This window comes from Carassius carassius, chromosome 14 (assembly GCF_963082965.1).
Source record: "Carassius carassius chromosome 14, fCarCar2.1, whole genome shotgun sequence".
Lineage (NCBI taxonomy): Eukaryota > Metazoa > Chordata > Actinopteri > Cypriniformes > Cyprinidae > Carassius > Carassius carassius.
The window spans coordinates 17623103-17646896 of record NC_081768.1 but is presented as its reverse complement, the minus strand read 5'-3'; the positions used below and the strand labels follow the sequence as shown (position 1 = coordinate 17646896).

The 23794-nt window shown below is 38.4% G+C and overlaps 1 protein-coding gene across 3 annotated transcripts in view; it reads right to left on the bottom strand.

Moving 5' to 3' along the window:
• Window positions 1-299: 299 nt before the first annotated feature.
• The window catches only part of LOC132157221 (centrosomal protein of 170 kDa-like), a 37030-nt gene continuing 13535 nt past the window's right edge, over window positions 300-23794 (bottom strand). Inside the window, exons 7-20 of one of the 3 annotated variants that reach the window (XM_059566469.1) lie at window positions 22469-22606; window positions 19590-20048; window positions 14529-14668; window positions 14127-14450; window positions 11452-11553; window positions 10497-10632; window positions 7315-8808; window positions 4330-4570; window positions 2753-2933; window positions 2475-2651; window positions 2107-2195; window positions 1399-1492; window positions 1269-1320; window positions 300-1059 (exon numbers count right to left, since the gene is read on the bottom strand). In XM_059566469.1, coding sequence (XP_059422452.1) covers window positions 812-1059; window positions 1269-1320; window positions 1399-1492; window positions 2107-2195; window positions 2475-2651; window positions 2753-2933; window positions 4330-4570; window positions 7315-8808; window positions 10497-10632; window positions 11452-11553; window positions 14127-14450; window positions 14529-14668; window positions 19590-20048; window positions 22469-22606 — 3875 coding nt within the window. In that variant the 3' untranslated portion in view covers window positions 300-811. Of the gene's footprint in view, window positions 1060-1268; window positions 1321-1398; window positions 1493-2106; window positions 2196-2474; window positions 2652-2752; window positions 2934-4329; window positions 4571-7314; window positions 8809-10496; window positions 10633-11451; window positions 11554-14126; window positions 14669-19589; window positions 20049-22468; window positions 22607-23794 lie in introns of all 3 variants that reach the window. The other 2 variants (XM_059566468.1, XM_059566470.1) reach the window with 2 other exon arrangements.

Sequence of the window (23794 nt, the reverse complement as noted above, 5' to 3'; positions counted from 1 at the left end):
TATGCCTTTGATGTGCAAAATGAAACTGTATCACAAAGAATCAAGTCTTGTTATCCTCAAAGACTGAAAGCTGAAAATCCTGGGCACTTAGTGACATCATACATGTAGAAAACACAAAAAAGCCCACTGGATGTATTCTGTCAGGTACCAGTCTGCACTATCGTCTAAGTCTACAGTTACACTATATGCTAGAAATACTCGTCCTACTGGGCTCCTAAAGACAGGCCTAGTAAGTGGTTTAGGTTTATGCCAACATCCTCCTAACAATACAGACAAGCAGTAGAGGGAATTTCAAAAAAAAAAAAAAAAAAGACCATTATTACGCTAATTTAGAATAGCCTGAATGCACAAAAAAAAGTTACATCTAAAACATTTTCCCAAAAATTACAGTTATCTAAATAAACAAATTTCTAAATACAATTGCAGAGTTTGCGCATAGTTTGCTGCATTCAGTTTGGCAAAACTGAGCAGAACGTGTTCTCAAAGAAAGGTGAGCTCAGAGCAGAGCAGACAGGCACTGGAGTTATTTTTGTCCATTCACGAGGGATCTGTCTGGCAGTTCACTGGGCTTGCTTCCTGTCACATGCAGCTGTGTGTGTTTTGTTGGGGTTTTGCTTAGCCGAGCTAAGCAGTCAGTCCAGATACACAGGTGTGATCCTAAAGGTTACACTACAGGGTAAAACAATAAAAAGACCTCTTACAGAATCCTGTAGAAGGGCACATAGTACATAATACATACACGTATAAGATCCATTCAGGAACAAGTTACAGTATGTAGTTTTATTAGTCCAGTTTACTAAAAGAAAGTCTTTTATTTGCTAGGGATGGCACTCTCCTCTCCCGTGGGGTGTGTGCGGTTGAAGTTGCGTCCTACACTGGGTTTCTCTGGGCCAGGGCTGATCGTTGTTGGTGGTGGCTGAGGGGCTCCATTACTGGGCAGAGACCCCCACACGCTCTGAGACCCAGGACTGCTTCTGGGTTTTGGGGTGGTTGGACTGGTCAGGCCGAGGCTGGTCAGAGCATCAAGGGTTCCATCGGGGTCCACCATCATGTTTATAACTGCAGGGATGGAGAAAAGCATCAGAAAGTGTGAATGTGTGTGTATTTTATCTGCATATACTTATTTAAATTAAACCAAATGTAATCTAAATATATATTAAATAATTCAATGCTGTACAGCATATCGAAAATAGAAATGTGAGATTATTAAGGCGAGCTAAATTCAGCTACACTGTGCTGCTGTTGCATTAACATGGTGCAAGTCTTACCTTGAAGCTGTTTTTCTACCCTCTTCAGCTCTGTTAGTATAGATGAAATTTCCTAGATGAATAGAAGAAAGAATAATTAGCAAAGTCCAGATGTCTATTACTGTAAATCATTCAGCATTATGGAACTTACCTTATTTGTAGTTTTGGGAAGAGGAACTTCATTGTCCAAACAGAGTTTACTCTCAATATCATCCCAGTTCCTGTCTTTGTCCTTGAACAATATCCTTTAAAAATATCAATGAGTAACTAGATTACTAAAGAGTTTTTTAAATGTCAAATAAAAAAAAAAACACAGACTGAGAGAAGATAATATTTATCTTTAATATTTATCTATTGGCATTTACAGCTTATATGTGAAAATGTAGAACTGTAATACAAGTAGTAAATTCCTATAGAAAATGTTTTAAAACAGTGCTTCTCAAACTTCAAGAAATAAGATACAATTAATTATACTGTATATAGCCACACACACATATCATTTTACCATCTTAGCACATGAAAATATTTAATGTTACTTCTTCATTAACTATAGTCTGAAATATAATAAAATATAGTACCTTTGACAATGTAGGAAGTAAAAACAGTTTTTGGGTTCCATTAATTAATTACAGTCAGTGTGACACCAATGACACATTTATTTAACAATTATTCAGTGTGAATAATTAAAAACAAATACATAAAACAAATATATTATAGTATGCATTAAAATAGTACATAGTAGGTTTAATGTAAGACTGTTTGATTTCTGTAAAAACAGTTTTCACTAATTATAAAATGACTGTTTATGTAATTTGGTTTAATGAGGAACACAGTACACATCTATGACTCTGTGACTGACCTGATTTTGCCAGTGGTTTTATCTACAGACTGTCGGATTTTGGAAGACAGTTGGGAAACCGACGTCAGCAATAAACTGTCTAGCACCGCCTGCAAAAGAACAACCACCAGGACCGTGTCACTCAATAATTTACCAAACAAACAACCTCCAGTCAATAAAGCACTGAGGTAATTAAACTTAAACCACATCATATCACTTTTCACATCACCACAAGCGCCAGGCGACATTGCACAAGACGCTGTCATCTGGAGCCACAAACACACTTAAAAACAAACAACACACTTGAAGTCTGCTGAATTATTCACCTACCACAAATTCATAAAGACATGAAAGATCGGGTACATGTCGTGAAGTTAAGTGGTTCATACCGGTCTCACCTCATCCCGGTTCCAGGTACGTCTGCGCAGGGCCGCCTGAGGGTCCAGGCTGTCCGGGGCCCGGGGACGAAGCTCCACTGGTCTGCCATTGATCTCTGAGGCTTTGGTGTGAACTACAGGGGGAATCTTCCTGAAGTTTAGACTTTCGTCAAAAACTCTCTCAACCAGCTGCAGAAATGAACAAGAAACGGATTGAGAAGAAGCAACATTCAAACTACTAAACGTCTTGAAGGTGAGTAAGGTGTTTAGTCAAAGGCAGTGAGATGTACCTCCTCTCTGGTGTCGATGGCGGAGCCCGGTGTGGTCGCGGCCGTGCTGACCGTGGTGCTGGGCGCCGTGCCGGAGGAACTGACCGAGTCGATCTCGCCCGCCACGTCGTGGATCTCACGTGCCAGGATGGCCAGGTCCTTGGCCAGGTCCTGACTGATTCTGCGCACACAGGGAAATAACCTGTAAACATTCAGATGGGTGTCTAGACTAGGGGCACACAAATACACACATCATGCAAATGACATCACAGACTCACATTAGGTAGTCCCTACTCTACTCATGCACCTGCAATCCAAAAGCAAATTAACATATTGTATGGATGACATGCATCACATGCATTATTTATTACATACAATTACTATAACATCAAAACATACACTATCGTAACATTTTGGGGTCAGTACTTTTTAGTTTTTTTACTTTTAAGCAGAAAGGACGCATTAAATTGATCAAAAGTGACAGCAAATGTTTGTTTTTTTCCGAATAACTTATTAAATCATAATTTAAAATAGAAAATAGTTAATATATATTATAATATAATAGATAATATTTTACAGTTCTATTGTTTCTATCCAATAAATGCAGATTTTGTCAGCATAAAATATTTTTTAAATAAATACTGAACCTAAACTTACCATTAATTTGTATAATATTATAACATGGTAAATACATCAAGAATGGTTCTTTACATATGGTTTTGACTGATGTTAATTATTATGGTGTTGAAATATTGAAATGGTTTAAGAATAACCACAAGGTGTCAGTATTGCTACACGAACAAACAAATTTATTGCATAAACGTTGCTAAAGATGCAATGTGTGGCTTTTGTGTGGAAAAATTCACACAGTATTTTTATTCTGCCTTAAAACACATATAAACTTATATTACACATATGCTATATGACTAGTGCTTTTAACATCATGTCCACTCACATTAAGATAAAGGCACCAGTCACAAAAGGAGACTAATAAAATCTGATTTTACATGGAGATCACATGAGCAGCTGTATTAAACTACTTTGCTCACCCCACAGTTACTGGACACAGTCGTTTACAGAGTAAATTAACCACAGCTAACCACAAACACTATTTCTAAGGTCACTAGTAACTAAAAACTAGCTTTTTGCTAATTGAAGTTTAAATAGTTTAATGAGAACAGGAAATCAGGGGTTAATGAAAGATTAAGACTAAATAAAAAGTAAAAAAAAAAAAGAGTGAGAGAGTGAGCGAGCGAGCTTGTGATCAGCTTGCATTAGAGTTTGCCCTGCAGCAGTGCATTTGAAGACAGTCTCTCTTGTTGCTGTTCCAGCTGTAACTAATGCAACATGAGGACATCTCCTGAGATAACCGACTATATGTCTGCATGTAACACCCGCACTAAGCACCCACTTTTCAAGCGTACGGTTTTTCTGATTTTCAAAAAAGTATACTTCAAATTTACTAAATATCTAAGGAACACTGAAAGAACAGTCAACAAAACGATAACTACATCATATGGTTTTTGTGTCAACTTAGTAACTGTGGGGCACTTTAACAATATGCTAATGTATAAGAAGGACACAGAGTTGATGAGTACCTGGCGATCTCCTCGCTGTGGGCTGTCCAATCTCGTATGTACTCCTCCTGTTCTCTCATCCTGTTCTTGAGGAGGAGACCCCCAGGGCTGGTCGTGACCGGAGAGGGACAGCCCAGTCTACTGGTGCGAAGGGTGGTCCCCGGCCGCAGGTGAATGTGTTTGGGAGAGTTCCGGTTAGATCCAAACTCATCCTCAGAGGTAGAGGCATACTCAGGAGGCAGCCGTCTCCACCGGTTAGTGGCTGAAAAAATAAGAGAGAGGTTTGACTGAAATGTTTACAGAAACACAATTAAAAATGAACAATAAAGCTTCATATGAATTGAGGATGTGGTTACAGGTATGCATATTTCAAGAAGGCCTTTAAGAGTAGTTAATGCATGAGTACTTTTGTCAGTATTACACACACACACACACACACAGTCTTCAAACGCCTTGCATCGATGTTACATGATGCAAAAATCTTCTTCCCCACTGGCTCAAGGTTTATAAACATGGAAGATATCTATTATTGTATTCAAAATTCAAGTACAATAATCTTCTTGATGCTTCAAGTCTGAATACTTAACATTATATCACTGTACAGAGTTCTCATTAAAACCTTGTTTCAAATGGGGATGGAGTAGTTATGAACTGTAGTTAAAATAACGTATAAAGAGTTCAAAATAAACCACTCAGCACAAAAGAAGCTGAATATTGCAGTTACCCCGCAGAAATCAAACAGCAAAGCTCTTCTGAGCAACTATCTCTAAAATATGACAGTTGCAAGTGATGAAAAGGACATTTGGGATGATGGATTTGGTCAAGATCTGGATTGACATTGTAAAGGATGTGGTTTCTATTCAAAATAAGTGTCCTTCATAAACTCTAGGATGTTTGTGTTTGAAATGAATGTTTTCTGTGCGCCTGCAAAGCTGTTTGCTGTCATGTTGTTTTAACTTTATGCCACCAGGGGGAAAGTGTTTAACATACACTGACCCTCATTTCTTATTGCTCAGCGCTTGCATCAGCATGGAAGACACAACTTTGCTCTGATTTTGACTGTGTGGCATTAAAGGACAAGCATCTAAGAAGTCATCATTTCAATATTAACATAATTACTCATTACTCATAGTTCCCTCAGAGCACTGAATCTGCAAATATCATTAAATTCTTTACTCTTAAGTACTTACTTAATATTAGTATGCCAATGTGAAAGCAAACAAGTTTTTTTAAAAGCATAAATAAAAATAAATCAATTAAATAATACAGATTGCAGTAACATTTAAAAGCATGTTGTGTTTCAGTTTCTACACACACTCAGCCCAGATATGTTACAGTACCCATGGGCTCCTCCTCTGCGAGAATGCTTTCAGGCTCAAGTTGAGTTTCTGTGTAAAATGGGATATTTATAAATATCACAAGCATGCAGAGACAGACAATTACAGAAAAACATGACTAATGGCAGTGATCCAGTCCAAATGGAACATCAAGAAAAATGCACTGCTAAAATCTGCTGAATGCTAAATGTCTCATTATGAACTTTGTTAAAACAACTAGACAACTGTGTAGTTTTTATTTTATTTTATAGAAAATAGTTATTTTAATGAATTGGAATGAAAATGCACCCTATCTGTTTGGTAAATTGATCTTGATTAACTTAAAGGCTGATTTATACTGCGTCAGACCTACACTATAGCCTACGCATAGACGCTCTCCCTTACGCCGTAGCCTGACGTGTACCTCTCCAAAAATCGAACAGCACGTCAATTCTACTCAGTTATTGGTCTGTATGTACTTGAGTTTTGTGTGTTTATGTGCACTTTAATATATTTTAATGTTACACCTTCTTATATAAAATAAAACAAAAGCAAAGAACAAGTGTCTTATCATTTATCATACTACTGTACATAGCATTATACAGTAGTTGTCCAGGACAAAAAATGTTGATCTGCCATGGTACAAATCCTTGTGGAGATTGAAAGAATGCCGATATCTCCTGTTCCCCTGTTGTCTCCTTTTGTAGGTTTAAATAATGATTTGATATTTATTTTGTTTTGCACTTGGTGTGAGCTTATTCCTGTAAGGTCCCCTTTCTTTCGCCTTATCTTTTGCATTGCTTTCTTCCTTTTCTTTCTCGTATTCGTAGATCCGTCTCGGTTCCGCCGACAAAAATGCGCAAAAATGAAAGAGCTCTGGAATGTTTAGTCGTGCCTCTGTTTAGTTCTGAAGGCGTTGCCCCTGGCAACCAATAGCGTGTCCTACCATCATGGCCGACCGGCTCAGACCCCGCCCAAATCAACTCAAATCAGCACGTGACTCCTCACTCTCAATAATGCTTGTCTGACGAGCCACTTCTTCTCCAGCTTTTGTGGTGGTACTGCAGGTTATACTAGCAACCTGACCGTGGACACTGCAGACTAGCGGTTTGAGTGTGTACTGCACGTCAACGCGGACAACGATGCAGAGGTATAAATGAAAACTGACGCATAGCCTACATCGTCAAAGCTACGGTGTAGGTCAGACACAGAAGTATAAATCAGCCTTTAGTGTTAACGGTTCATGTGAGCATTTAAAAAAATAATAATTTTGACTTTTTTTTTTTATTTGGAATTTTGAACCGGAATATCATAACACTGTCTTCCAAACAGTTGACGTTAGCCATCGACTTCCCTAGTATTTTTTCCATACTATGAAATCAATGGCTTCCATCAACTTTTTGGTTACCAAAAATCTTCCATTGTCTTCTTTTGTGTTCAACAGAAGGAAGAAACTCATACAGGTTTGATGCGATATATATATATATATATATATATATATATATATATATATATATAAGAACACATCTAGATCTAAACTTGTTGACCTGACTACATAAACAGTACTGATCTGTTTCTTTATCTCAATTTGGCAGATCACCTCACTTTTGCTTTCAGCACCTGCTAAGTAACATTTCCAAAAATGCAGCAGCTACACGAGTATATTAATATTACTGACATTCCTCCTCACCTGATGGGTTGCTGTTGACAGGTGCTGTCTTCAGCTTGGGGTCCGATAGTTTGGAGACACTATTAGCCCTCATGCGTGCAGTGAGCTTGCCATCCGGTGCTTGCTGATTTGTGCTTCTCAGCCCCAGACGAAGCGCTGTCTCTGCAGACACACGTGTCGCCGTGGTCCTACTGACTATGGCCTCCGAATCACTCCGTGCTGAAAACGAGCCGAGTCTGGTGCGGCGAGGTTGCGCTAGCATGTCGATGCGTGACTGCGCCTTCCTCCCCGATGGTGGTTTGGAAGTGGAACTGGTGGTGGACACCTCAGACGCCACCGAAACCCTGTCCGCATCCGCTAGGTCCGTGTCTGACGTGTCTCCAAGCCGAGCCCTGCGCAACATGGATGCCCTCGTGGGACGGGGCTGTGGAAGACCAGCCTGTTTCGCCAGGGCTGCGGTGCTAGTTTGCAGCGTCTTGCTGGGTTTTGCAGACCTCGTGGATTTGCTGCTATCAAGCTTGGACTGTAAAAGGTCATCGGTGGAGGTTAAGTGACCTTTGGTGTGCGAGCGACTGGAATATGTCTCCTGGTCCGAGGACAGGATGTCTGAGATGGCAAACGAGGAAGTCTGATCGTCATCAGTGAGATCTTGGGACGGTTGGCGGCCACGGGAGGCTGTCTGTACTGAACGACGTGTATCTGAGCGGCTTTCTGTGGTCTTGGTCTTTGTTTTCCTCTCTAGACGCTCCCTTGCACTGGTTGTGGTTTTCGATGTGGTGCTTGCGTTGCTTTTCTCTCTATACAGGCTGCTGAGGGATCTACGCTTCTGAACCGCCTTTCGATCACCCTCGGCTGCTGCCTGGCTGACCGTGCTGGCCGTGTCGATATCGGATTCGGGGGATAAAGGGCAGGCTGGGGGTGTTACCGGGTCCAACTTTTTCTCATCGCGGAGTTTAGCCTCAAGGAAAGCCATGACAGCTTCAGTGTCCTTGAGAAGAGTCGCTGTGTCCATGCTGCCCACCGAGTCGCTTCGCTCCCTTCCTCCATTCTGACGGTTGATGCGAGGAATCAGTTCTATGGGGACATTACCACTGGGCTTCTCAATTGTAAAACTCCCCTGCCTCACCAGTGGCTTCCCAGACCTCTCCCCGTCACTTCCTTTACTCTTATCCTCCGAACGCCTCCTGCGACTCTCCTCTGATGCTCTCCTCTCTCCACTTCCATGGGGGCGCACCGATGACTGTTTTCCTGCCTTCCCATCCTGCTGGATGCTCTTGGATTGGCTAGACACAACATCCTTGTTGTCCGGAGTGCCGATGCACTCGCCATCACCTTTATGTTCATTGTGGCTTTCTTTTTCTTGGGGTTCTGTGTCCTGCTTCTCACCGATCTCAGAGCGCTTGATCTTCTCCTCTATGGGAAGCTGTGGCAGAGTCCTTCTTTTGCGCTCAGCTTGGCTGGAAGTAGTGGAGCCAGTGCTCTTGATAGATATGCCAGCCTCAAATGCATCACCATCTGAAGTTAGAAAAGAAAATATATATTAAATGCAACCGTATATATATAGTACTGTTCAAAAGTTTGGGCTGAGTAAGTAATTAATACTTTCATTCAGCTAGGATGTCATAAAAAGAACAAAAGTAATTAATTTATAATGCTACAAAAACAATCATTAACACTTTATTATAGGGATCGATTCTTACTATTAACTAGTTGCTTTTTAGCATGCCAATTATTAACATATTGGATATTTATTAGTACTTATAAAGCACACATTCTGGATGACCATATTCTACATCCCTAATCCTACATAATACCTAAACTTAACAACTACCTAACTAACTATTAATAAGCAGCAAATTAGGAGTTTATTGAGACAAAAGTTGAAGTTAATGGTTTGCTAATAATGAGAATTGGACTTTAAAATAAAGTGTGACAAAAAATTCTATGACACTGAAGACTGGAGCAGTGGTAAATATAAGAGGTCGACCTATATATCGCCAAGGCCGACATATCGGCTGATATTTTAAATTTTTCAAATATCGGCATCGACCGATAAGTTTTTCTACTCGCCCAATGTGTCTGAGGCAGGACTTTTATTTTGACTGCACTAAAACCAGCAGTGTCTGGACACACAGTGATCACATTCTCCCTCTAGTTCACTGTTGTTGTTGACAGTTCTGTCTAATAATGAAAGAAGTCTGTCTAATAATAAGATAGAACGGTTAAACAACGGAATTAAAATGTATACAAAAAGTATTACAACAATTGCTTTTATAATATTAGTAATAGAAAAGCAAACATTATAATACTTTCTCGTTTGCCGTCAGCATTAAGCAAATACGCATTTATATCATTACAACAAATCTTTGAATGACTAATGAATATATAATTTCACAAACCTTGGAAACTTAGTCAAATCCAGTTGTGAGATCTTGTGAAGTGTGCATTTTTATCCAGCATGATCGCATGCTCTGTGTGATGGTCGGTCTTTGTGAATTAAATGCTTTAAGCTTTAAACGCATGATTTCAAATTATGCTGCACTTTATTGCATTTGCCGACTGTCATATTCATGTCATTTTCACTGTGTGCTGTATGTAAAATGAGTGTTACTGGCTTTATTTGAAATATATAATTTCCAATGCACACAAACTTCCCAGAATATCGAGTGCCCTGTTGGTAACAGTGTTTACTTCCTTTTTAATTAGATTTTTATTAAATATTTATTTAATTGTGAATATCTAAAGTATAAGTATGTTTATTTTCCACATTTATATTTTTTAATCTATAGTCAATTGATTTCAAATTTCTTAAATATAAAGTAAAATGTAAAAAAAAATATATCTGCTTTATATCTGCCCCCCCCCCCCCCCCTGCTTTCCAAGATATCGGCTGTCAAAAAACCCCAATACTGGTCGACCACTAGTAATAATAAATTATATTTTAAAATATATTAAAATAGAAATCTGTTTTTATAATGCTAGTAATATTTGAAAATATTACTATTTTAAAGAGAACATTTCAACAGTATTGTACATATACATCAAAAATAATGAATAATAAAGCAGGTTGGTTCACCAGATTGTGATATAATGACAATGCTGAATAAAATAAAATTCTAAGATATAATCTATTCAATTATTGTACCATTCAATGGTGCAGTACAAGTTATTTGGCGAAACGTTCATACAATTCTGTAAATTACCTCGCTCTTGATGGACAAAAGCTGGTGGTTCTGCCCCAGAGCCCTCTGGGTCTGTTCTCGTTTGATTAGCAGCTAAACTGGCCCACTGTGAAACCCAGCGAGAGCTGCCGACTGCAACCGATTCCGCCACAGTTCTCTAGAAATGGACCAAAGACGTTAATCACTTAAATTACCCCTACTACAATAGTTGTCTGTGGTCCAGTTCAGCACAGAGCTGATGGGTTGTGTGATACATTGGCTTTCTGCTACATGATGTGGAGTCTGCATTATATCTTTAATGTCTTTTCCAAACAAACTAGACTTATTTTGATTATGTTAGCTTTAGTAAGCGCCACTTAAAATATAAAAAAAATTATAAAACAGAAAACTCTCTCTGCTCATGCTAGTGTGAAGACTGGGTGAAACATGGCATGGATCCACAACAAGGATTCAAAACAAGTACTCTTTTGTAGCCTTATTCTTGTATGTGTGTGTGTGTAGATATTGCCTAGAGGCAGAAGACTACTACTTCTCATTCCCGAACTGGGTCAGCGAGGAAGTGGCTAGTTCTCAGCCTAACAAGGAAGTGGTCAGTGGAGGGAGTGACTGACAAATCACTGTGTCAGTATTCCTGAAAGTCCTTTCCACGTAACATTAAACCTAATCAGTCAAACTAGAATGTCGAATGCAGTTTCAACTGGTGTAGTCACAGACCAAAACAAATTAGAAACACATCAGAAACAACCTGGTTTCTGTTACATGTAAATCTGCTGATGAAATCAACAAACATTATGCTGCAAATGATGAAAACCTGTTATTTTGATAAAAGACAGCTGCCTGTCATAATAATATAATGAAGGATCAAATAAATGGTAGTTTATCATGCAGAATAATTCATGCGAGAGCATTAATCTAAACGACTCTACAAATGACAACATGATGCAGACGTGTGTTATAAAAGCACTTCAGTCTTTACCTCAGACGCAGTGGAGCTGAGCTTCTTGCTGTCCTTCACTTTTCCACTGGCTTCTCGTTTTTCAGGGCAACCAGGATTCTGAGATTCCTCCACCCCAAACACCTACACATGACAAACACAAAACACGCAGGAGAATCAAGAGCTGTGACACAATGCAAGCACCTACGTGGCAAAAGGTTTTACTGCAGACTCCATAGCAACAGAGCCAGAACAACATCAACATCTCAAGAAAAAACTAACAGGAAGTATTAATGTCAGTTCAACAGAAACACCTACACAACACAGGATGTTAAAAAGCAAACTTAACTCAGCTTGATTGACAGCGAGTCTATATAAAACAAATAATTCTGTCTATCCACCTGACTATTAACTGATCCATCCATCAGGGCTGGATGATACTGAATATTTACACACACGTGACCCTGGAGCACAAGACCAGTCATAAGTCGCTGGGGTATATTTGTAGCAATAGCCAACAATACATTGTATGGGTCAGAATTATTGATTTTTCTTTTATGCAAAAATCATTAGGATCATTTTCCATGAATTTCATACTGTAAATATATCAAACTTCATTTGGACAACTTTAAAGGTGATTTTCTCAATGTTTTTTTTCTCAATATTCAGCTAAATATTGTCCTATCATAACAAACCATACATCAATGGAAAGCTTATTTATCAGATGATGTACAAATCTCAATTTCAAAAAATTTGACCTTTTGTGGTCCAGGGTCAGGTATTGTTAATTATTTTGGAATGGATTTAATATGCATTTAATTTGGTTTTTAATAGAATTTCAAAGTTTCCTTAAGACTTAATTGTCCAAAAGGTTAGTAAGATTTTTAAAAAGATTTTTAGTAAGAAATGAATAGTATTATTTAACAAGAACCCACTAAATTAATCAAAAGTAACAGTAAAGAAAGACATTTATAATGTTAAAGAATCCAATGATCAAATATTACATTTTCCACAAAAATATTAAGCAGCAGAACAATGATACAAAAATAATAAAAGACTCTAGAGAAGCGAATTAGCATATTATGATTTCTGAAGCATCATGTGACACTGAGGTCTGTAGTCATGTCTGGGCTTTGACATCAAAGTAATGAATTACATTTTAGAATACATAATATTCAAATAGAAAAAAGTTATTTTAAATTGTAAAAATACTTCAGAATATTTTAGTTTTGCTGTATATTTGACCAAATAAATGCAGCCTCGGTGAGCATAAAAACATTACAAAATCTTACCAACCCCAAACTTTTGAACAGTAGTGTACAGTATATATTGAGATGTCTATTGAAAATAACTAGATGGCTGAAAATGTCAAGAATTTTTTATCCACCCATCATTTGTAGCTGAAATCAACCAAATGTGCAGTATTCTTCCGTTTTTCATTGTATTTTAAAAACAAACGCATGAACATTCATAAACACTTTATAAGTAATAGCAAGCAGACGTGAATTAAAAGACAACACTTAAAAACTCCCTGAAGATGAAAAGAATAACGGAGGAGTTGACTGGTTTGCCACATGAGAGCCATTATAAACCCATTAGACAGAGCGCTTCACAGCAAGACGCACTCAAACTGCTTGATGTTCAGAAACACATTTCCAGGATAAACACAACATTCACAATGCAGTCAAGAGAGCATGTTGAGGATCATTACGGTGCTTGTAAGGCTGTACTGACATTCCTTCTGACCTCTAATTTATGACCCTGAGTATTAAACGCCTGCATAACCGGACTCAATTCAAACATTGTTTGCACACAATTTCAGGCTTAGTGCTATCTATATTTATTTTTTCTTCCACTTGTCACAAGGGGAAATGACTCCCATGTTAATCTGCGAGTCTTGTGATGAGTGATGAGGTTTGATGACAGTGAACTACCATCCTCCACAAACCAAGCCAGCTGGGTGAGTGTTTAACACAAGGAAACATGTCCATATACTTATCTGTAAGACAATATCTTAAAGGGATAGTTCACCCAAAAATGAAAATTCTGTCATTAATATCTCACCATCGTGTCATTCTATTAAAATTAAAATATTAAAATAGTCCATGTGACATCAGTGCTTCAACCGTAATTTTATGAAGTTACAAGAATACTTTTTGTGCACAAAGAAAACTAAAATAACGACTTTATTCAACAATTTCTTCTCTTCCATGTAAGTCCACAATGTATGCGTGTGGTGCTGCAGAAGCAGCTATTTTAACGATGTTCTTAATAACTTTCTGGGACTTGAACATGCAGAGTCAGAAAGCTCTTGAATTTCATCAAAAATATCTCAATTTGTGTTCCGAAGATGAATGAAGGTGAACTAAGATTTTTGGGTGAACTATCCCTTTAAACACTGCTGCAAAACTCCCATTTAAAGGGACAGTTCACCCCAAAATGAAGTTGTTCCAAACCTGCATGAATTTCTTTGTTCTGCTGAACACAAATGATGATACTTTAAAGAATACTTGTAGCCAAACAGTTGCCGATCCCCATTGACTTCCGTATGGAAAAACATACCATGAGACTCGATGTGTGCATTTTCATTTTTAGGTGAACTATCCCTCAGGAGACACTAATCATTCCCATCTCCTGCCTGATAAGATCATCAAAACAAAGTGTTTGATTTTAATTCAGAATTGCAAACCAAGCAGGGTTATGATTAGTTTTCATACCTTATCGATCATTCGCCGTGCCTCTTCTTCCTCAGCGTTGCTTTTATCCAGTTCGATGGTGTAAGTTCCCTTGTCGCTCTGGTCGTCGTCTGCTTTCTGAGCCTCATCTGTGGGACTGGTCTGAGCGGTAGCGGCAGGGCTCTGCACCACCTTTGGCTCCTCAGATCTCTGTTTGAGCAGGAGTCGAGCAGCCGTTGGGGCGACTGCCGCTAGGGATGATGACATGCCCTTGCTGCCGTCCGCTGCTGTCGCAACGACCTTAGGACGTGAGGGCGGTGCAGGGCAAAATCCCTCCCCTGCCACGCCTCCGAGCAAAGGTGCAGTCTGCGAAAATGAGTAAGAGCGCCGTTTGCGAGGGTTATCCTCGTCATAGAACTCAATCATGAAGGCTGTGCGGCTCACAGAAGACGACCCGTCTGTTTTGACCCGGCCCACTCCTGCGGCTCTCAGGCGCTCCTCCAGTGCGGCATGGCGTTTGCTGCCAAATCGCAATCCTAGACCATTCTCAGAATCGCTCTGCGTGCCATCTTCGTGTTTACTGCCTGTAACGGAAGATCGTTTGGATGGGTTACGGCAGATTTGAACACAGAGCAGGCTAGTGCTTTCAACCAAGTGTGCAACTTCAGACACAAACCTAACCAGAGCTAACACAAAATCCCCCATGCGATACACCCTGAGGCATTACAGTGGACTACAAAACTGGCGTCTCTGGACGCTAACTAAGCTCTACTCTCAGCAAGAAAAGGCGAGGAAATAAAGAGGTGGAGGAGGGGGTCGTCTATTCTTCAGCTTGGTCGGCTGAGGAAGCAGCATGCAGTCAGAAGTGACAGCCTCTGCTCTGGGATACTGGGAGACCACTCTGACAGTGGCCTTTCACGCACAAACGTGAAACAAAGCAGCTCTTCTGTGTCTCACAGCATGTTCTTTGAATGAGGAGAGCTGACCCCACCAGCCCTCTATGAGTCAGACTGCATTTACTCTAACTAGTCCAATAACTCCAAGCAACACACATATTAAATGATCAAATACAGGAATTAACATGTAGTATTGTTTCATTGTCTCTAGATCATGCTCTGTATAATGTTATCTACCATTCAAAAGTTTGGGGCCAGTAGGATTTTTTAAAAATAATTTCACACTGGTAACAAAGTAGTATAGGGTATTGGTCCCAATACTAGTATAGTATAGGGCCAATTCTCACTATTAACTTGTTGCTTATTAGCATGCCTATAATGATCATACTGGCTGTTCATTAGTACTTATAAAGCACATATTCTGGAGGATCACGTGACACTGAAGTCTGAAGTAATGACTGCTGAAAATTCAGCTTAACCATCACAGGAATAAAATTACATTTTATATTGAAATAGAACAAGACAAAATACTAATTTTTCATAGTTTCAATCCAAACGGGATGGTCTGATTTAATTAACTTATGAGTTCTGACTTCAGACTGTGTATTTAATTAGACCGAAAGGGTCATCTGATCGATATCCAACAGCTTTTTGTAAGTGACGTTTAAGGGCATGCAAATCTGAAATTAATTACACCACAATAATAGAAATGTTTACTAGGGCTGTGCGATTAATCGAAATCGTAATAAAATCACGATTTGAGCGTTCGCAATTTCTAAATCGCTTTATAGCATGATTTTCCGCGGCCCCGAACTCCTGCAGTATGCTATCTGATCCAATCAGAATGCAGCGCGCCTAAGTGGAGCGCGAGAACAGAACAGTCTGGGCATACGCCTAACTCCAGGTTCACACACTCTGTCTGTGATGTGTAGCCTTTTTTTTCCGAGCCCATGTTAATGGATCAGAGCGTTCACACTGCACACGGTAAAAGACGTGAACAGAAAAGGTTAGAAATAGCGTTTATACGGTAAGAAATGGCTCAATGCATTTATGACTGTAAAGCTTGTCTGTGTGTGTCAAAATCGTGATTAAAATCGAAATCGCAAAACTGATCAAAAAATCCTGATAGGTTTTTTTTTTGTCCATATCGCACAGCCCTAGTGTTTAGAAATAAAAGTGGTTGCAACAAGTAATGGTGCAGCTTAAATGTTTCAAATAAGAATATCAGTAAATAATAGAAAACTAGTTCTGCATATGCACATTTGATTGATTACTTTGATATGATTAAAGGTAAAAATTGAGTATGGTGCAATGATGAACTATAGTGATTTGTTAAAAAATGAAATTCAAAATAAATTCACAATATAACTATTTCAAAAATGAAAAAGCAACTAAAAAAATTTAAAGCAAAAATACTGAAAGAAAGACTATAAAAACCAATCAGACCACTTTTTAGGTCTCAGTTTCTGTTTCTAGCTCTCCAAATACACTATAGTTTTCCACCTCAGTCAAGAAACAAGCCCTCGAATGATCAAAACAGAAATCAACTCACCAGTGGACAATCAAAACAACAATCCAACTCACCAGTTCTTAGATCTCGCCCAACAAAACAAACAGTACCAATGCAGTTTCCAAAAGACAACCGCAAACACAAGCACTAAAAAAGAACCACGCCTGAGACTGGATAAACCGCATAGTCTACCAGCCTTCACCAATTATCAGCCCTGCTTAGAGCTCACACGTGGATTTGCTGTCAGCGCTCTTTGGCTGCAAAGCACCCGCTCCTCATAAATTAGCACACATTTCATTACAGAATCACGCGATGGCGAGCAGAGTGGGCTTTCCTTTCCCAAAGCAGGCATGCGGCAGTTTTTACAATGAATAGTCCTACCAGAGGGACGCATCCCAGGTGATCCACAGGAGGAGAAGGTTTTTGTTTAAGAAATCAGGTTTTGTACAAAGTAGATCTCAAAGTCTAGCTAAACCAATACACAGACTAAATCAAAAGCACAGAAATCAGGGCAGTTCTGCTACGGTTAGAGAAATAGCTTCTGAAGGAGAGTGTAAGGAGAAAGTGGAGCGTTAACTGCATTCTTTGCTATAAGCTCTGTCAGTGGGTGCAAGGAAAAAGGGTTTTAAAAGTGCTAGGTGGCAGCTAATCCTCTGGAAAGGGAAATTCAGCTGACGCTATACAACCCGTCTACTGGCTGGTTGCAGAGTTCAGTAAAAATCGATGTCATCATTATTGAATCCCTTTAACGGCTGTGAGAAATTCAGAAAAATCTTAAGTGGAATGAAAGTCGGCAGTCTAGATAATGAAAAGGAGTGTTGTAAAGGTCATGTCTCATGATGTGATGGGAATCTTTGGTTAGTCTATGATTCTGTCAAGAAATAATTTACTGTTAATCCCCGTTCACACTGCAAATGATAACTACAGTATAAAGATAACAATATTAGCGTCCACATCAGCGGACAATATTGTCTGTTTATTTATACACGCGTCTGTCGCTTTAAATTCTCGAGCTTGTTATAGCAGGATGAACTCTGATTGGGCATCAGTGTTAGTATCATTCATCGGCTGAAAAAAAAAAAGATCTTGACATGATTCAACCAATATCATTTTTATGTGCCTTTATCGTTTTATAGCTGTGGTATGGACTCTGCTAATCTTTAATATTGAAAACAATTTTAGAACTATATCTTTATAGTTATCCTTGGTGGTAAAAGGTCTTTAGACTCAAAAGCACTGCTCATTTACATTTGCATAACTGCAAGAATGGTGGAGGTGAAGAATAGAGACACTGAAGCTTTGAGCTGACAAAAAAGTCAATGGCATTCCCCTTCAATTGCCCTTTAAGGCTCCTACAATAAGGCACCGAGTAATGCTTTTGTCATTTGCTCCTCTTTTCTAAATGCATATAATCAATCTGAAAGGGTAAAACATTAGTGTACTCCCTAGGCATCATTTTAAATAATTTTAAAACATGCAAGACCAACTTCATTTGAACTGACCATTAAAAACTCCCTGTGGCTTTGAGAGATCAAATTCACATGGGAATTCCCTGTGGTAACTTCCTGTTAGTTATGTTTTAATCCATTACCATGTTCAAAACAGTTTTTCTGTAATCAAATTCTATAATAAGAGTCCTATCTACCATGACACATAAGAAAATGTGACATAGATATTACAAAACCATACAAATAATTTATAACTATAATTATAATTATAACTATAAGTCAGTGGTATTCAATTAAAATTCCAAGAAGCAGCCTCTGTGTTTTCTTCCAAGCAGAGGTCCGGACAAAAAAAAACAAAACAAAAAAACGTACATGATTTGTAGATACATGTGAGGTCATGTGACCAAAAAAAAATTAAAAATACTGTTTCTGTTCAGGCTTTTCCTCCTTAATATTTTACTTAAAAATGTCTTCAATAATCAAAACGTTCTCATCTTGAGCAGAGAAGAAAGATAACCAGCAGTTTCAAAGTTTAAGTTCTATCCTAGATATCTAACAACAATTACTCAATTATAATTACAAGATTCTTTTGAAATGTTCTTAGCCTACAGATTAATAATGCTAAATGTAGATCAGAAACGTCTTGCCACATCTGCTTTGATCAGGTTATAGATAGATAAATAGATAGTAAGAAAAAGAACTATATTTGCAGCCTTGTTTTTTTCTGCTGTGTTTTAGTGAAAGTAATCTATAATTTTGCTGCTCTCCGTGTTTCTGGTGTTGTTAAGATAACTGCGTCATCCGCATAGGCACACGTCGGGAGAAAGAGAAAGCGCACAGAGCTGAAAGGGCTTGAATAAAGCACATTTGGCTTTAGATAAACAACACTAGAGGATAAAGCGCTGAAAGATATTTCCCTTAAACGGCCCCAAGCGCTTGTTTTGTGATCCGCTCTGATGCCAGACGCATTGCTCACAAAATTGTGCTGCTGTAACAGCTCACGGTCCGGATGCATGACGGGGTGAGGATGCGGTCTGCTTTTTGAATATCAGTTATATAGAGATTAAGACTCGAGTTGCTTTTTTTTTATTATTCATGAGTCCTTTTTCTCAAATCGAGACGAGTCTATAGTTATTTCAGGTCGACTCTCAAGTGTATAAAAATGTGACTCAAGTACGACTCGAGTCCGAGTCACTAACTTGAGTGCCCATCTCTGATTTGAACACTGCAAAAAAAAAACATTATCTCTAAGATCACATGACTAACTACTATAACTACACTTATTTAAAAAAAGTTCCTCCACACTCATGTTGGTCCAAACCTCTCGCTGTTACATTTTCTGAAGAACACAAAAATAAACATTTTGGAAGAATTTTTTTTACAAGCTTGCAGGGATGGCAAATACTTTTGTGTTCCACATAAAAATATGGGTTTGACATTTTTAGGAGCAGTGTTCCTTTAAACAGGGAATAACTTTTTTGCACTTACACTTCAGCTCTAGCTGAATTTGCTTTAACATTTGCTATTGTAGCACTACACATATTGCATTCTACATTGGGTTTATTGCTTCTCCTTGTGTTATTCTCATTTAATAAGTTGCTTTCATATAAAAGCACCTGCAAAATGAATATATGTACGTGTAATGGCGTACCTTTAAGCCTCTTGAGGTGAACAGGCATATCACTCTTGATGCTCTTACTTTCCTCTTCTGTGGACTCACGCCTCACTAGAGGAGGGTCATTCTGGGCAAGCCAGTCAGCCACCTTGCTTTCAGAGGCCATGATGGCTGCCTGCAGGGTGCTAAGGTCTTTACCGCCAACGTGAGGTGATTTTTTTGGTCGTAGACGAGACACATGATCTTTAATGGTGACCTTCCCTGGGGAAGTATCGTCAAACTCAATGGTGAATGAGGTGTTGGCCTGTGCAGAGGCGTTGGCAGTGGCTGATTTTGCAGCCCCAGTGCCCTCAGTGTCCTTTGTTGGGATTTCATGGATGCTGTTCTGTGCCATTTGTCCCTCCTTGCTGGGAAGCTCAAAGTAGCTGGGCTCAGCGCCTACAGGGCCCAGACCATTTTCTTTTGATTTATCACTTTGCTTGGTCTCTTTGCTCTCTGTGGGGCCACAAAAAAAGAAGAAAAAATAACGATCACCTTCTACAAGTTTAAGGGTCTTGGCCTCAAAATGTCACATCAGCTTGCTATAAATCAAGGCTGGACTTGAATCTTTGTCAGGACAAAGCAACAGTTTAATATCTGTCACATAACAAGAATTAATGGGACGGCTAATGGCACCTTAACAACTTAATGGGCTGAGGACACATGCTCTGACACCCTAGGCATGGTGCTAAGTTTTTGAAATGATGTACTGTTTGACTAATGCTATACCAAATTACCAATTTTCATTCTATAAGTTTGAATAAGCAGAAATCACACAGTGTCTAATATACAGAGGCTCTCAACCCTAGGATTGCCAGAGATAAAAATTAATATTAAATTATATATATATATATATATATATACATACATACATACATACAATATATATATATATATCTATACATATATATATATATATATATATCTATACATATATATATATATATATATATATATATATATATATATATATATATATATATATACACACACAAACATGCATATAAAATTAAGCTTTTAAAAATAACTATAAATATTATAATTAAAATTGCTATTCTACACTATTGTTAGCAACAGGTGCACATGCCTTTTACTGACACAGTGACACTTTCCAAATATGAGGTCATCATGACATCATCAGTACTGCATTTGAATCAGACTAAGTTCTACTTAATTTTCCACAAGTACTTCACTAAATCTAATGTACTGAAAGTGATGTCTAGTTAATCATCTGCATGGCACAGCCTATCAGAGCGCAGCTGAGACTTCCTATTAAAAAAAAAAAAAAAAACCTTTTGCACTTCCTCTTTTAAGTAACTACATTAAGAGATACTTATAAGACATGCAACAACGATTCTATTAACCCTCTCAAGGCAGGCGTTGCCAATTTGCAACAGTTTTGCAACTAAAAACCTTATTACTCCAGATACATATTTTATGTATCTAGAGTACTAAAAACTTTTCTAAAGGTTACTAAAGTTACTAAAACTTAATTTGAGCCTGAGAGGGTTAACCTTTAGCAACAAAATACAACAAAAAACGCAACTCCCTACTTTTAGAATTCCACTTAACTCCTTTTGTTGATATCATATCTGTTTAGCAGAACTTGGACAATACATAGCAGTAATTTCAGGCACAAAATCTTGTATGTAAATTTACTTCTTTACTAACAAGTTAACATAAGATTAATGATACTGATTTTCAATACTGAAAATACTTACAAATCTAGCATATGCGGCTGCCTCTGTGATGAGCGGCACTGGTGTCACAGAAGAGAAAGCAAACACGCCTCTGTGACAGTGGGGATGGAGGGGGCTGGGCCTGTCTACAAATCAACCTATTCACTTCTTAAGGGAGACGGTTCCCTTTACATTCTCTTCTTCTTTTTTTCCTACGCTGGCCTGTTAGTCTCTGCCTTCGGAAAACCAGCCTTGACTGCTGCCTAAAATAGCTCTGGGAGGTGTTGGCACTTTGATGTGGTGGACTGTTGCATAAATGATTTTCTCTTTATGTAGCAGCACTGAGGTTTAGCAAGCATTAAACAAATAATGCTGATTCATTTCAAGCTTCTGCCAACTTCGCCGTCTTCTGAGCCTGTAACCTTTGTCAGTTTAACACTAAGGTTTTGTTAAACAATGCCACTCAGTGAGCCAGCACTACCCCTTTGAGATATATTTACCCAGCATTCCCTCGGAAACAAACAAGGCTTCTTCTGGGAGCAGATTTTGCATTTCTGAACAGAGATGGTGCTGTTTTGAGTGAATTAAATTTAGAGGGCTCAAGGGCACGAGTAAGATCTCTGCGCTTTGATGGTCTATTCTGGGGTCAAACGATAAGAGTGGCCCACATAATTAAAAAAGAAACCAAAATAACAAACAATCTAGGAATGCAGCATTTATTCAGTACGTTTACATGTGCAGATGTAATCAAGCTACAGTGGGTAAATGACAAAAATCACATAAATAAAAAACAAGAAAAAGGTTCTTGCTGCATCAAAAGACTATTTTGAGTACACTTGTCTGGTTTAGTGTCTGTAGCAAATGTGTGATGTCCTGCTGTGGTAAAGCCTCTGTAATCTACAATCCCATTACTCCTATACGGAGCAAGTTAATGGGATTCCAGACCGCTAGATCAAAACACGCCAGCTTCAATCAGAAACAAATATTTCACAATGTTTTTTTCTGGATTAAACAGCAAGCAATTCAAACTCTTTATTCTCTTCACAACTTTCCTCAGTTTGGTGTAGATCTGCTCAAAATGTGGTAAGAGAATCTCCTTCTGACTGTCTAATTAAGCCAAAGTGTAATTATTATTTTTTTTTTACAATTTTAAAACTTTGTGTAAGCAGTGTTTAAAAGGATTCAGGGATATCTTACCTGCCCCACTGTTCTCCTGCTTCTTTCCAGATGTTTTATCCTCTTGTTTAAAGGAGTTCTCATCATCTGCATCCCCATCGCCCCACCAGGAGGGCTGTCCATACAACGGGGTTCCCCTGTGCACGGCAGCTATATCACCTGTTATAGAAATACATTTTTTTTTAAAAGACTTTGTTAAACTTCTGAAGTTTAATAGCCATGCCTGTTATGAAATGCCAGTGTGTATATCAATCAAAATCTCCTTTTATATTGAAAGAAAAAAAAACACCATACAGTTATTTATCTATGTACGTGTCGCAGGATTGCAGCTAAACTTTAATTTCACAAGAGTACAAACTAACAGGGCTCACTGAATGCCAGCTAAGCCTGTTTCTTTTTGAAATATTTTCCATTTGTAGAATCCAAATTCAAGTAAATTGTAGGGGAATACTGATGTTCATAATACTGATTCAGAGATTCCAGTGTTGCAGTGGATTTGATTCTCTACAGAAATCAGTAGTTTCTTCATGTTTTCTTCAGCTGCATCATACAGATTTACCAGCCGGGGGCCAGGGGATTACTGGACAAGCCTGACAATTAGCAGGATGAAATAACCAGGTGGCAGTGAGATAAGAGTGAATGTTAAACACTACCCGCCCTTGACACGCTGATGGCTGGAAAACAGAGGCATGGGTGTAGGGCTGTTCCCTTCTCTATTATTAAATACCCAGCACTTCATGACAGGGCTGAACCATGGTTCTAAATACATAGAGTAACACATAAATACATGTGTTTAGATGCATTCAAGAAAGCAATAAGCCCCATGAAGCTGTGGTTTACAGTGATTTTAGAACACCTAATAAGGGGCGTTGTTAGGCAAGGCATTACATATTACACCATATACCTGGCGAGGTTTGATAAAACAAACACACAGCAACAAAAATGTAATCATTCATTGATAACAAACACTAATTATTCCACCGAAGCAATGTAGTTCTTCAGCAATGTTTAGCAGAATGTAAAGAGGTCACATGTATGTTTATAGAGTATTTTACAATGGCTTGAAAACAGGTTTTTATTGGTTTTTAGCATGTTGCTAGGTGTCTAAATCAAAAGAACACATCCCAATTATATTCTCTCATATTCTAAACCTAGATATGATGCTTTCAGTATTGGTCTATGTTATTAAAATGAACAGAACACCTCTCTGATTTGAGGTATCATTCATGTCCATAGCACAAATAGTGGAACCATTAAATGTAAAAGCAATGGAACTGTACTAGCCATTACGAGTTGACAACGCCATCCTTAGTTTTCCATTTGTGACAAGTTTTTTCTTTTTTCCAT